The following is a 13,954-nucleotide window of genomic DNA, read 5'->3' as shown; positions in this document are numbered from 1 at the left end:
GCGCGTGTTAAAGTTGTCTGTGAAGGGCTCCCTGTTTAAACGCGGCTGCCAGTCGTGAACTGGGCCCTTCGTCGCACAGCATTATGATTTTTTATAAGGGAAACAAAATTACAAAACAAAACCCTTGGACAATAATTCGATAGGAACGGCCTACTCGGAATCACTGTCTGAATAGTAATTATGTGGTGGTGGAGGAGCATTTCTGCTTCTCTCCATTCACAGTCCATCTCGTTTTCATGACGCTGTCGTTTCCTCTCACGATCTCTTCTCAACCTTTCTCCAATCTCTCAGGTTGCTTTGTGGCAATCCAAAGAGTAAGGAAGAACCAATGCTTCTTTCTTGAACTCCAAACGCCGACTGATGGAAAATCACAGAAGTGTGCCCGACTTATATACTCTGACTGCCGACTCCAAGAAGTGGGTGAACATTCGATTTGGATGAAGTGCTGCCAACGACGGTCGATAGAAACACAAAAAACCACAGTCTCGACAACGAAGCAGGTGTCAACGCCAGATCTAAACACAAAGCACGGTGTCGACGCCAGATCTAAACACAAAGAGTGCTATTGAGTGTTTGTAAACAAAAGTAACAACCAAGGTGTTGTGTATTCAGCCGGTACAAACAGCACGTAGTCTCCTTTAGTTCAATCCTCTTTAATCACCACACTCCAACCTCATCCAACGATCCTCCCCCTCACTTCCTGTCCTCCTACATCATTACTGCCCTCTACTGAACACAGCAGGAACACCACACAAGGCAGTGAATTCGCGGACAAACAAAGATCAAGATCCAAATGAAGATTATATATAAAGATTAGCACATAGACTTGTCTCGCTCAACTGGAAGAATCCTAACTCAACTCTTTTAAATCAGTAGATAACTGATGTTATATATGATCTGAAATTGGAAAAGATCAAGTTCTCACTTAAAAGATCTGTGCAAAACTTTTTCAAAACCTGGCAAGATCTAATCGATAACATTTTAGAATAGGCATTTAAATTGAGGAAGTGGATTATGTTCCCTTTTTAAATTCTATTTATTTATTTACTTGCTTGCTTATTTTTCCTACTATTAAAGTTTTACTTTGTTGCACTAGCTCTCTTTCTCATGGGTGGAGGTTGATTTGTTTCGAACCTGATTTTGTAAAACTTGACTTGCTTGTATGCAATGTTATTTGATTTTAATAAATTCAATAAAATGTTAAAAAAACTATAATTTTAATGAAGTCATGTCATTTTCTCAATCTGTTTTGAAATTATTAGTTATTCGTTTTTGGTAAGATTTTCTTTTATGTTTTTCAAGGATATTTTGTTCATTTACGCGGTTCTCTGGTATAAAGGAATTCAAAATTTCAGTACTGAAATCCAAGTATTTAATGTTAGTAAAATCAACTTGATTCCCCATCCTTAAAGAGTTTGTTCCCACTTCTGGCTTTTATGGACTCTATTCCCCATGGGACATGTATTTATTAAGTGGGCTTTGAAAATGGTTTGGTGGATTAATAGTTGGGTAGCAGTAGCAGATTCTGGGTCACTTGTTCTGTCTACAGCATCTTAAAAGCATGTCTCCCTATAAAAGAGCTAGTCCCGTTGTTTTAGTGTGGCTCTGATGCTGTACATTTTGTCTTATCTGTTGTTTAAAGTGGCACGGAGAAGTGTTAGTCAGAATCGCTGTTTTGGCAGAATGAGTGAGGAAGGAAATTGTTTTGGAAGGGAACAGAAGATAAAATGTTAATCAGAGCACAGGCAAAAATTCATAACCAAGAATCAAAATACACGATCATAAAAACGAAACTCAAAACTCAAACTTGTAGTTCAAATTTGTTTGCCTGGGACTCTAACTAAAGAAACTCATGCTGACACTTTGTGTTTTTTTTTCTACAAACTGGAGTGATCAGGAAGTGGATGGGCGTGATTTCTTGATGGTGACATTACTCACGGTACACTTCTGGTTTATTTCCTAAGCAGCACGGTAGCAACCGTTCCACAAAATGGTGAAGCCTGTGATAAACAAAATGCTACTGAAAAATTTAAATTAAATAACTTTCAAAAAACTAACACGAGTTTCAACTGGTACAACAAAATGCAACAGGAAAGCTAAACTTATTTCAAATTGAAACTAAATCATAGCAGTCACTAGTCGGCAGTAATCTTGTTATTTTTCAATTTTCAATTGATTATGCATAAATGTAAACAGCTGTATTTTGCTTTGAAAGTATTTGCCAGCATAATGATAAAATTAAACAATGTCATTTTGCTGCCATTCTGTGTTCTGTTTGTTTATGGCTGTTACTACATGGCCACGGCCAACATCACATTATTTTACAGTTGCAGTGCCTGTGGCCAGTCATGTTAGACATGGTTCCTGTCACTTTTTCAGTCATCTCTTCCTATGTGTAGTAATAGCAGTAGCAGTAGTATTGTTATGTGTACAGAGTTCAGTCAGATTTTTACTTGTGTATTCAATCAACTTGCAAAATGTTCCTACACACCTATATAAGATGGTGGCACAGCATAATCAGTGTCCAACATTTTGGATACTGATGTTACTACATGGCCACGGCCAACATCACATTATTTTACAGTTGCAGTGCCTGTGGCCAGTCATGTTAGACATGGTTCCTGTCACTTTTTCAGTCATATCTTCCTATGTGTAGTAATAGCAGTAGCAGTAGTATTGCTATGTGTACAGAGTTCAGTCAAATTTTTACTTGTGTATTCAATCAACTTGCAAAATGTTCCTACACACCTGTATAAGATGGTAGCACGGCATAATCAGTGTCCAACATTTTGGATACTGAAGAAACTAACTTGGTGTGTGTTCTTTCTTTCTTTTTTTTTTCTTAATTAGGGAAATTTTTTTTTTAGTTTTTGTTTGGCTGTTAACCTCGATTCTGCTATTTGACTGTTGATTCATTTTAGTATTTTCAGTTGTTAAATAATATTCCTCTAAAAGTTTACCTGTCTATTGTTTTTCACTGCTAGTTTGCCTTCTCCATTTAAAGGATAAGTATGGTGTTTTTTCAAGTCGAAGTTATTTCTTTATAAACATTGTATACTAGTCATTTAGCCCGTTACTTAAATGGCAAGGGACTTTGACCTCATTCTTTTTGTTGGTCGTATTTTTCTTTCTTTCAGCCTTTCTTTTGTTGATGTTTACTTGCTGAGCTGACCGTTCTTCGTGGGCTGCCGCCATGTATTGTGTGTCTTTAATTTTCTGTGACCGTAATACTGTCTTGTACGTCCGTAATATACCTTTAATTTTCTCTGGCGGTAATACAGGCGTGCGCGTCAGTAATATGCCTTTAATCTCCTCTGACAGTAATACTGGCTTGTATGTGGCTGTAATATGCGTCACTGTATTGTGTACCTTTAATTTCCTCTCGCAGTAATACTGGTTTGTATTTCCGTAAAACACCTCTAACTTTCTCTGACATTAATATCGCGCATCGCACCGTGCCCCACGCATGCACACTTTACCAGAAGCCCCGCGCATGCGCACTTCACCAGAAGACACACACACAAACACCTGGATGCACAAAGAGATTTTATTAAAGAGGATATGCATTTGCCCTGCAGAATTGTGTTCTAAAGTTAAGCATTTAGCTTAAAAATACATCTTGCTTGTACTGGTGCTTTACATTGGATGCTGTGGGGCACAGAGGAAAAGATTAAAAACTTACCAAATATGCCCGTTTTACCATCCAAAACAGTTTATGCATGTCATTTTTGAAAAGAAAAAAAAAACGATATTGTGAGATTCAGCCATTTTTAAAAGAAGCGCAGTAGCTCAGCACTTAGTCTTCCTGCGCAACAACCTTTCTCCCCCCGGGTGAGTGATTTCCTCTTGAAAGACAAATCACAGTTACCTTTTCATGCCATGTGCTTGGTCTTGTGTAGATTTGCTTCCATATTTATGTGAGAAAATATATCCTGACCACGAGAAAATTAGTACCAGGAATATGTGATAAACGTATTACAGAAGGTGCAGATCAAAACTGTTCAATGTTAATGTTGAAATGATCCAGATAAGATCTGCTGTTTTAATTGGAATAGGTTGGAATTGGGAAGCTGTAGCATAAAAGAAGCCCCAGGATATTTATAGTTCATAAAAGAAATCATGGTGGTTGGAATTCAGGAGAGTACATTTAAAGAAGAAGCAGTATCTCAAAATTGTCAAGGAAGGAGGTGTTGGAATGGGGAGTGCAACCTGACCAAAAATTGTGTACTTGACAATTGTCTTGGCCTGGAAAATGGACATATTTGGTAAGTTAAGGTTGTCCTCAGTGCTACATACAGTTCATTGTAAAGCACCAGTATGAGAAATATTTTTTTAACTTTTTAGAAAGTGCTTAACGTTAGAACACAGTTTCATGTTGCAAATCCACATATACCATGTTTGTGAAGAAATAACTTTGCCTTTAAAAATACTGAACTTATCTGTTAATCTTTTAACGCACTGTCCCTTTTCTCTCAAAGTCCTAGTGTACATTCTGATATCCTCAAATATGAGTCCTTCTGTTAAAAAGATTGAAGAAAAGTATATTAGTTTTTGCTGAAGAATCTTTACTCCAAAGATATCTGCATTCTTCATTGTTCCATTTCTGCTTCTTGAGATTTTATTAAAGAGTGGTTGCTAATGCTATTTTGAAGCTATTTCATAATATCCAACATTCAAAAATGGTAATAGTGACTTATGTTTTTTTCTCTGATTTCTATTTTACAGAGCATAATAGAGACCTTCAATCCCAGCCTGCAAAAACTGGTGTCATTGGGCAATAACTACGTCCAAGCTTTTCAGGGTGAGAAAGCGTCTGAGGTAAAGAAGTACTGCTGATGACTTATGTCACCATGAGCAATGCTGAAAGCTAGATGAATGTCAATGAAGAATCTGCACTCTTTCTAAATATTTTTGGTATACTGGGCTCTCCAAACTTTCCATATGTGCTGGGATCAGAGAGTGTTGTCTCCATAAAGATACTTGTGTCAAAACCCAAAGAGCTGTTCATGTGTGCTGAAATGGAGCTGTTGTCTAAATTGAGCCAAAATTTAGGAGGCATAGGAATGAGATTTGTTGAAGAGATTCATAATTTCACATTCTCATAGAACAGATTTTGGATAATGGTTGAATAATCGTAGAGGATCTAATATGGAAAGATTTACAGGAAGAAGTCATAATTATTGGAATTGGAGGTGAAGAAACTGCATGACAGTGGGACAGTGTTTGCATGTTTAAATGGTCCAGATAAGATCCAGTGTTTTAATGGGAATAGATTGGCATTGGGTAACTGTAGTACAGGGGCGTCCAACTCCAGCCCTGGTGGGCCGCAGTGGCTGCAGGTTTTCATTCTAACCCTTTTCCTAATCAGCGGGCAGTTTTAGTTTTCACTGCTAATTAACTTCTTTTCCCTTCATTTTAATAGCCCTGTTTTTAAGGATTCAGTCCTCTGAATTGATTTGTTTCTTCAGTAAATGGCCGCCAAACAGAAATGAGGCGACAGATGTCCAGCTAAATTGGAACATCAAACTCCAGCCAATTTCACATTCTTGCTGTTAATTAAAGCTGTTATTGAATATCGTGACTTGTTTCTGCTCTCATTCTGTCACAGCAGACTGTTGGTGTTTGTTTTTTTCTAAGACAATCGTGAAGATGTTTTGATGATCTGAGCAGACCAGCATGACCGAGACCTTCACCATTCTTTTATTTTCAGGTGAGCTGGTCATGTGGCAGCTTGTTTTGTGTCTCATTATTGTTTGGCTACTCAGTAAGGAAAAAGAAACAACTAAGTGGTCTAAGGCTTGTCATTTAAAACTAAGGCAAAACAAGTTAATCAGCAGCCAAAAAGGATCACCAATTAAAAAGATGGTTAGAATGAAAACCTGCAGCCACTGAAGCCCACCAGGACCAGAGTTGGACACCCCTGCATAGTAAAGAGATCCCAGGACATTTACTTTTCATAAAAGAAGTCGCGACTGTTGAAATTCAGAAGTGTAGATTCAAATAAAAAAGAATATATTGTATCATAATTGTCAAGGAAGAGGGTGTTGGAATAGGGAGTGTATCCTGACCAAAAATCCTGTATTTTTAAAAACTTGAGGATTACATTGGGAATGGAGTAATGTGGTCTGAAAGAGCACAACATTTGACAAATTCTTAAAATGTATTTATTGGATTAGGCCCGAGTAGAAATGTCAAGATGAAGAAAAATGTCTCCATCTTGAGAAACAGATTGTGAGCGTTGGAAAGATGTAGTATAATTACAGAGAAGATCCAGTATGTCAAAATGTTGATGAAAAGGCATTTGCATTGGAATGGGAGGATATTGTCAAATGGAAGACAAAGGTGTAAGTCCAGAATGAGGTAATGTAGTCTGACAAAGGCTCAGTAATTTCAAAATTTCACAACTGGCACGTGTATTGGAATGGGCATGGTGAATGTAGTCTTTGAGAAGGTCCCCACATGTAAAAGATTTTAAGGAATTACCTTCTGTGTCTTGGGATTGTTTGGTCTTGGAGTAGACAAAGCCTGCGGAACAGGTCATGTGTATTGGAATGAGATAGTATAATGTTGGGAAAGATCCTAAAATGTTGTGTCTGAGAAGATGTGACATTCATTTTAACTTTGGTATTGTTTGCCAACAGATATGAGTCAATGTCTAGGTAAACTGTATCTCAGTGAACTGGAACCACTCTGTATGAAAGGAGGCCACTACTACGTCAGCCTCTTATCAGTTCTTCTTCTCTTAGTCTCTGCTGTCTGCTCATAATCCTTTGAGTCTTCAATGCCCTTTTAACCTGAGAACAATAACGTGGCAGGTATAGCTTAGAAGGACAAAGACATTCAGGTTGGATTTAAATTCCTTTACAGTATTTGAGACCAACAAAACCTTAATGATTTAACTGATTTCCTAAAAACTGGAGACAAAGTTACATTTAGAACTGGAGAACATAGGCCATGGAGCACAAGTTGGTTGAACGGTAACTGAGCTCTGAACTAACCATTGGGTCAACTGGTAAGGCATAAACAGTCAGGGAAGGGCCCTCTTGGAAGAGATTTAACATGGCAAGTATGGGTGGTATCCTTCCACAGAGGAAACTGTAGTAAAAATTTTGGTGAAGATGCTTAATGTAAGCTGAGGTGACCTTGGGAAAATGAATTGGGTTTCAGAAGTCATCTACCGTTATGATGGAATACAGAAAAAAATGGCGAATGGTGTGAGACCTTGAAAAAGAACCATAAACCATACCAGGGCCTTCTCTAGTAAATTGCAGTGGACTCACACTGTAAAGAATATCATTTTGAAGAACTGTTGGTTGTCAGCCGTAAACCTGCAATGTCTGGCTCAAAACCGTTCTCTGTTGTATATACTCAATTAGTTAGCTTCCCAAAGGATGCTTCAGAGCATTGTGAGCAGAGTGCTTCATGGTTTACCTGGTCTGTTATGATGTTTAGATAGGTGGTACGTGTCAAATTCACATTAACGTGACTGCCTGGGCACAGGGTTTCTCAGCAAAACATTCTCCGAAGTATTGCACACCTTCCACAGGCTTGTCTTTTTCCCACAGTACATCCTGGTGCCACCTCTTCCCCAGGTAAATGATGCAGGTGTACCCAGATGTCCACATGATGCAAATGAGAATGGGATTCAATGGGCCAGGTAACCATCTTCCATTGATCCAAGTTCCAGTACCGATGCTCTCACGTCCATTGTAGGTATTTTCGATGATGAGTCGCATGAGCATGGGCTTTGGCTGTGCAGTCCCATATGCAGCAGAGTTTGTTGCACTTTGTGTCATGGCACATTACTATAACTGTCATTATAATTATTTGTGGTTTGTGCCACAGTAGCCCTTCTGTTGGTTTATACTAGACAGGATAGCCTTCACTGTTCTGACCTCAGTCATATGGTTAAAGCAATAAGGCCCTCATTAAAGTCACTAAAGTCTTTATAGCCGCCTATATCTTCTACATTCAACATGTCGACTACGAGTACCTAATGTCTGCTAATGCTCTAATATAGCTCTGATCTTGACATGTGCCATTGTGATAGTCAACATCACTTGCTTCATCTAGCAGAGGTCGTAATGTTTAGGCTGATTACTGTAATTGAAGTACATTGTAAGTTCTTGTAGCAATTTTTCTAAAATCCTTTGCTCTGTTCCATCTATAATTCCTGATGACATTCCTTACAGTTGAAACTGACAGTTTAAACCTCTGAGATAGCTTTTTATAGCCTTCCCCTAAACCATGAGACTCAACAATCTTTGTTTTCAGATCTTTTGAGAGTTGCTTTGAGGATTCCATGCTGTCACTCTTCAGAGGAGAGTCACAGGGAAGCACAACTTGCAATTGACCACCTTAAATACCTTTATATCTCATGATTGGACACATCTGTCTATGATGTTCAAGGCTTAACGAGCTCATCCAACCAATTTGGTGTTATTAGTAATCAGCACTGAGCAGTGACAGGCATTCAAATCAGCAAAATGACAAGGGGACCCACATTTTTGCACAGCCAGTTTTTCACATTTGATAAAATTTCATACAAATAAATACTGCTTCACTAAAAAATCTTTGTTCGGAAAACACAGCAGTACTCAGATGTTCCTAGGAAATGCAATGTTGAAAGTAGAGTCAATTATTATGCAGGCTGAGAGGGGCTCCCAAACTTTTTCATATGACTATATATATATATATACAGTGGAACCTCGGTTCACAACCATAATTCATTTCAAAACTCTGGTCGTAAACCGATTTGGTCGTGAACCGAAGCAATTTCCCCCATAGGATTGTATGTAAATACAATTAATCTGTTCCAGACGGTACAAACTGTATGTAAATATATATTTTTTAAAGATTAAGCACAAATATAGTTAATTACACCATAGAATGCACATCGTAATAGTAAACTAAATGTAAAATCATTGAATAAAACTGAAAAAACCTTGAACAACAGAGAAAACTAACATTGCAGCAGTTCGCGCTATAGCCTTACAACCCGATCGCTGTATAAACGCTTTTTTTTTTTAATGAGTTTTAAGCACAGGGGAAAAAAAAGGAACATTTGAACAAATCCGAACTTTATTTAAAAACCAACCACAAGCAACCAAGAAAGTAACATTGCAGCAGTTCGCGCTATAGCCTTACAACCCGATCGCAGGGAAAAAACAATGAACATTTGAAAAATCCGTAACTTAATAAACAACCAAGAAAAGTAACATTGCAACAATTCACGCTACGAACTGACAAATGAACATTTGAAAAAACCGTAATACAAAAACTAACCATAAACCACCAAGAAAACTAATCTTGCATGAGTTGAGTTCTGGCATGAAGTGAGGAGGAACTGGGTGGAGAGGAGGTTACAGTGCTTAGAAGCCATGGTTAACTGCAAAAGCACACGAAATACTGTAGAGCACAAAGAGTTCACAGGTAAAGTACGCACGTCTGACTGAGAACAATGAACAGGGAGAGGCTGAACACGTGCTTAAATACAGTAATCAGCGCATACGGACCGGAAGGGAAATGAAATAGAGCACAAAGAGTTCATAGCGAAAGCACGCACGCACGTGCAAGCATGCACATCTGACCGAGAACAATGCAACACGTGCGGAAATCATCGGTGTGAACAAACCGAAAGGGAAACTGGCTTGTTCGTATACCGAGTGTGTGGTCGTGAACCGAGGCAAAAGTTTGCCGAACTTTTTGGTCGTAAACCGATTTGTACATGTACCGAGACGTTCGTGAACCTAGGTTCCACTGTGTGTGTGTATATATATATATATATAATATATATATAGTGACAGATAGGGGGCACTATCGCTCCCTTGAACCCTTGGACCACTCGTCAGACACCAGATAAAAGTCCAATTATTATTTATTTTATAATAATAATGTGCACCAAGCACCCTCCACTCCACAATACTCATAAACAATCAATACACAATGCTAATAATCAATAATCCTCCACTCCCAGACGCGTTGCCACCCTTCCTTCCGACTCAGCTCAACCCTGGGATCTCCCACAGTCCTTTTTATAGTTCTTGACCCGGAAGTGTTTCTCTTCTCACTGTCCATGTGACTGGCAACACTTCCGGGTCGGATGGAAACTCATTTTTCTTCAACCTAGAAGCACGTCATTTCCTCTGTCCATTGTAACTGGGACGTACTTTCCGGGCTGTAGTGAAAATACAAGTTTCTGGTCCTCCCTGCAGCGTCCCCTGGCGGCCCCGACGTTATCCAGCAGGGCTGTACAGGAAAACTCCAATGTACATGATGCCCTGCTGGAATTCGGGGCACCTCCATGCTGTAGGAAGGGCTCCATCTGGCGGCCTGGGGGTATTGGCCAGGATGACTGGCCGGCCATATCCCACTATATATATATATATATATATATATATATATATATATATATATATATATATATAAAGTATTATAATTCGGTTGTGGCACTGATTTATTCGTGCAAATCCAAGAGAGAGGCTGTGGGCCGAGAGGAAGGGGAGACAGGCCGAGGGGAGGGGAAGGTGGGACCTCAGGAGTAGGGAGCCGGGCGGGGCCCTCCTTACTCACGCGCCAGCGTCTGTTCGAGTTGCTCTACCTCTCACCACATACTCTGCCTTCACTTAGCTAGCGATACTTGTTTGTTCAGCAGTTTGATTATCATCTACAGATTGTTAAAGAATAACGTTTGACATTTTTGATAGAGAGATCACATCTACGTGTGTTTTAGAGGGTAGCTGCTCATCGGCAGAGATATCACAGCCACGAGCTCTTCTCCCCACACAGGTGACGCACTCCAATTAGAGCTGAACACGATCAAATACAGTACCAACGTTTGACATTGGAGGGTACCTACCTTCCACTTGGCCAGAGATACCATGCCAATTTTTAACATTTTTGGCTACATTCTCGCCCCGATAGCAAAACCAAAAATATTGAATATCAAGAGGCTCTTGGATACAAAAGCTGTCAATTTAAATTCTTCTCAATACAAATTATTACATTTTTTTTTTAAATTTGTTTACTGATTTTTAAAGTTCCTCCTGTTTCACTACCACGCAGGCGAAGCCGTGTGGTACAGCTAGTTTTGAAATAAACAGAAGGTGTCTCACTGGGTGAATTCGTTAGCAGACATGATCTGCCACTATATGAAGGCTGAGCCCCTTCCCTGAGATCTTGCTTCAGGAACTGCCTAAAATTTAAATGAAAGAAGAGTCACCTCAGTTTTCCAAAGAGATAACTGGAAAATTCAACTTCTTAAAGACAGAACATTTACATGATAATAAACCAAGAAACTAACTTTTATTTTTTAGCTTTGGTTGCAGCCAGTAATGCATATTACGGAGTCCTAGGAAAGGTTGGACAGCAAGCCCTGCAGTCTGTGTCTTCAGGGACATTGGGTAAGAAATATTAAATCAAAATATCTTTTAAGATGAAGTTATATTTGATGATTTCATGATTTGACTCTGATTTTTAATTTTTCTTAATGGTTCCTGAGGTTGCAAAAATAATTATTAAACTGAAATGCCTAATGAAATGTTCACATTTATTTTTTATTTTCTAATGTTATTCATTTTTTTCACTATCCTGCAATGCAATTTTGTTTTTTGTTTTTTACTGTGGGCACTGCCATTTTGGGACTTTAGTGTTGATGGCTGCTATTAGGATGTTAGGAGTGAAATTTGGGGTCACAGACCACATGACTTTACAGGTCAAGGGTTTTAAAGGTTTGTCCTGGTTTGTGGATTCAATCTAAAACTCCATCAATATTAATTGTTTGTTATAGACTCTCTGGTTATGAATTCTATTTTGCTTCAATGATTTTGTGTCATACAGCTTGGTTCTGGTTACGAGATCTTTTGGTTTTCAATCTTCTGCCTCCTTTCCTTGACCACATTTATTGTTTCACATCCCGGGCCTTTCTTTTACTCTCAGTTACGGCCTTGGCTTGTTTATTTTAGGTTTAGGTTTCTTTATTTAGTCATGTTTACACAAGAAAACATGAAAGTTGCCTTCTCAGTTGCATCTAATAACAGGTAACCCATATTTACACCAAAAAAAAAAAAGGTAACAGGATATATATCAAAATCTTGAACATTATCTCTGATATTTCTTATTGAAAAGTCGTATGGCACTAGGAAGAAAGGAGTTTCTGGAGCGATTTGTGTGGGTTTTCAAAGCAACTATCCTTCCTGATTTACTGAAGTTTAGTTCTACATGTAATGGATGTCTGTCATCAGTTGAGATGATTTCCAGTTTCTTTAGCATTGCCCTCTGACACACACTAGTCAAATCATCTACATCAGCCCCAATAACTTTAGCTGCATACTTCGTAATCTGCTGGAGCTTTTTTGAGTTTTGGTTTGTCAGACTATTAAACCAGGCAATGAAACTGAAAGTGATCACGGACTGGATCATACTACGATAGAAGGACAACATGAGGTCCTTGTCTACTTTAAATAGTTTGAGTTTATGGAGGAGAAATAAGCGCTGGTTGCATTTAGAAAATAATTTTTTTGTATTTGTATTCCAGTTAAGATTGTTATCTAGGTAAGTTCCTAAGTATTTATATTCATTCACTATTTCTACCTCCTCTCCCAGAACTACAATAGGTGAACATACAGATTTCTGTCTCTTAAAATCAAATATAATTTCTTTGGTCTTTTTTACATTCAAAGTGAGAGAGTTTTTATTGCACCAGTTTACCATACAGTCCACTTGATTTAGATAGTGGCTTTCATCCTCCCCAGATATGCATCCTATGATCATGGTGTCATCTGCATACTTAATAATGGCGCAGTGGTCATTGTTCTGTCTCAGGTCACTTGTGTACAGAGTAAACAGTAATGGTGATAAGACACACACCCCTGTGGACTTCCTGTGTTTGAATGAAGAGGTTTTGAAAAAGTGTCCTGAACTTTAACTGTCTGTGAACGATTTAAAAGAAAGTTCTGAATCCATAGTGTGATAAATGGGTTTACATTCATACTGTTTAATTTCCCAATCAGTATATGAGGCTGTATAGTATTGAACGCTGAAGAACAATCCAAAAATAGTGCTCTGACATATGAACCAGGCTGATCAAGAAAGGTATAGATCTGATGTAAGATAACAAGAAGAGCATCTTCCACACTTCTGTTTGCACAATAAGCAAATTGATTGTTGTCTTGAAAAGACTTTGTCTCTGTCATTAAAATGTGTTTCACCAAGTGTTCAAAGCATTTCATTGGAATAGATGTAAGTGCCACTGGTCTATAGTCATTTAAACAGCTTGGCCTAGAAACCTTAGATACAGGGGTAATGATTGATTGTTTCCACAGATTAGGTACAATACCACAGGTCAGAGACCAGTTAAAAAGCAAATGAAAAACTGGGGAGAGCTGCTTAGAGCAAGACTTTAAGAGCCGACCTGATATGCAGTCTGGTCCCATTGCACTATTTGTTTTGACCTCAGTTCTAACACCCTAGTACTACATGTTTTACATCCTAAATGTAACAGTTCTCCTTCTGACTATTCCGTTATTTCTGTTTTAGTTGTGAGGTTAGAGGCTGCCTATCAGGTAATTTAATACTAAATAATTCCAACCCATTAGATGTTTTCATCCATCCATCTATCTACTAACCCCCTTATCCAGAGCAGTGGTACGGGGAAGCTGTAGCCTACCTCAGCCACCACTGGGCACAAGTCAAGAACAACACTCGGACAGGGCACCTGTCTATCACAGGGTGAACACACACACACACAAACACACACACAAGGGCCAGGAGAAAGACAATATCTCCCCCGGGCCTCGAGAGGGTAGCCATCCTGATCCACATGGGGGCCATGGGATCAGAGCTTAGAAGCTCAACGCTGTTGGGGCCCGTGGCCACCGCCAGGTTGCACCCAGATGATTACAGAGCCTTGGGCTGCAGCACTTCCACAAAACCAGGAAGTGCCACCGGAAGATCA

General features: G+C 38.9%; 1 protein-coding gene across 1 annotated transcript in view; it reads left to right on the top strand.

The window, feature by feature from the left end:
• Positions 1 to 13,954, top strand: part of LOC114662300 (brain-specific angiogenesis inhibitor 1-associated protein 2-like protein 2) — a 43,325-nt gene that overhangs the window by 1,836 nt on the left and 27,535 nt on the right. Inside the window, exons 2-3 of the mRNA XM_051934447.1 lie at positions 4,726 to 4,801; positions 11,316 to 11,402. Of these exons, the coding sequence (XP_051790407.1) occupies positions 4,726 to 4,801; positions 11,316 to 11,402 (163 nt within the window). The remainder of the gene's footprint in view (positions 1 to 4,725; positions 4,802 to 11,315; positions 11,403 to 13,954) is intronic.

The sequence above is a fragment of the Erpetoichthys calabaricus genome, chromosome 12, assembly GCF_900747795.2.
Source record: "Erpetoichthys calabaricus chromosome 12, fErpCal1.3, whole genome shotgun sequence".
Lineage (NCBI taxonomy): Eukaryota > Metazoa > Chordata > Cladistia > Polypteriformes > Polypteridae > Erpetoichthys > Erpetoichthys calabaricus.
This window is presented reverse-complemented; position numbering and strand designations above follow the sequence as displayed.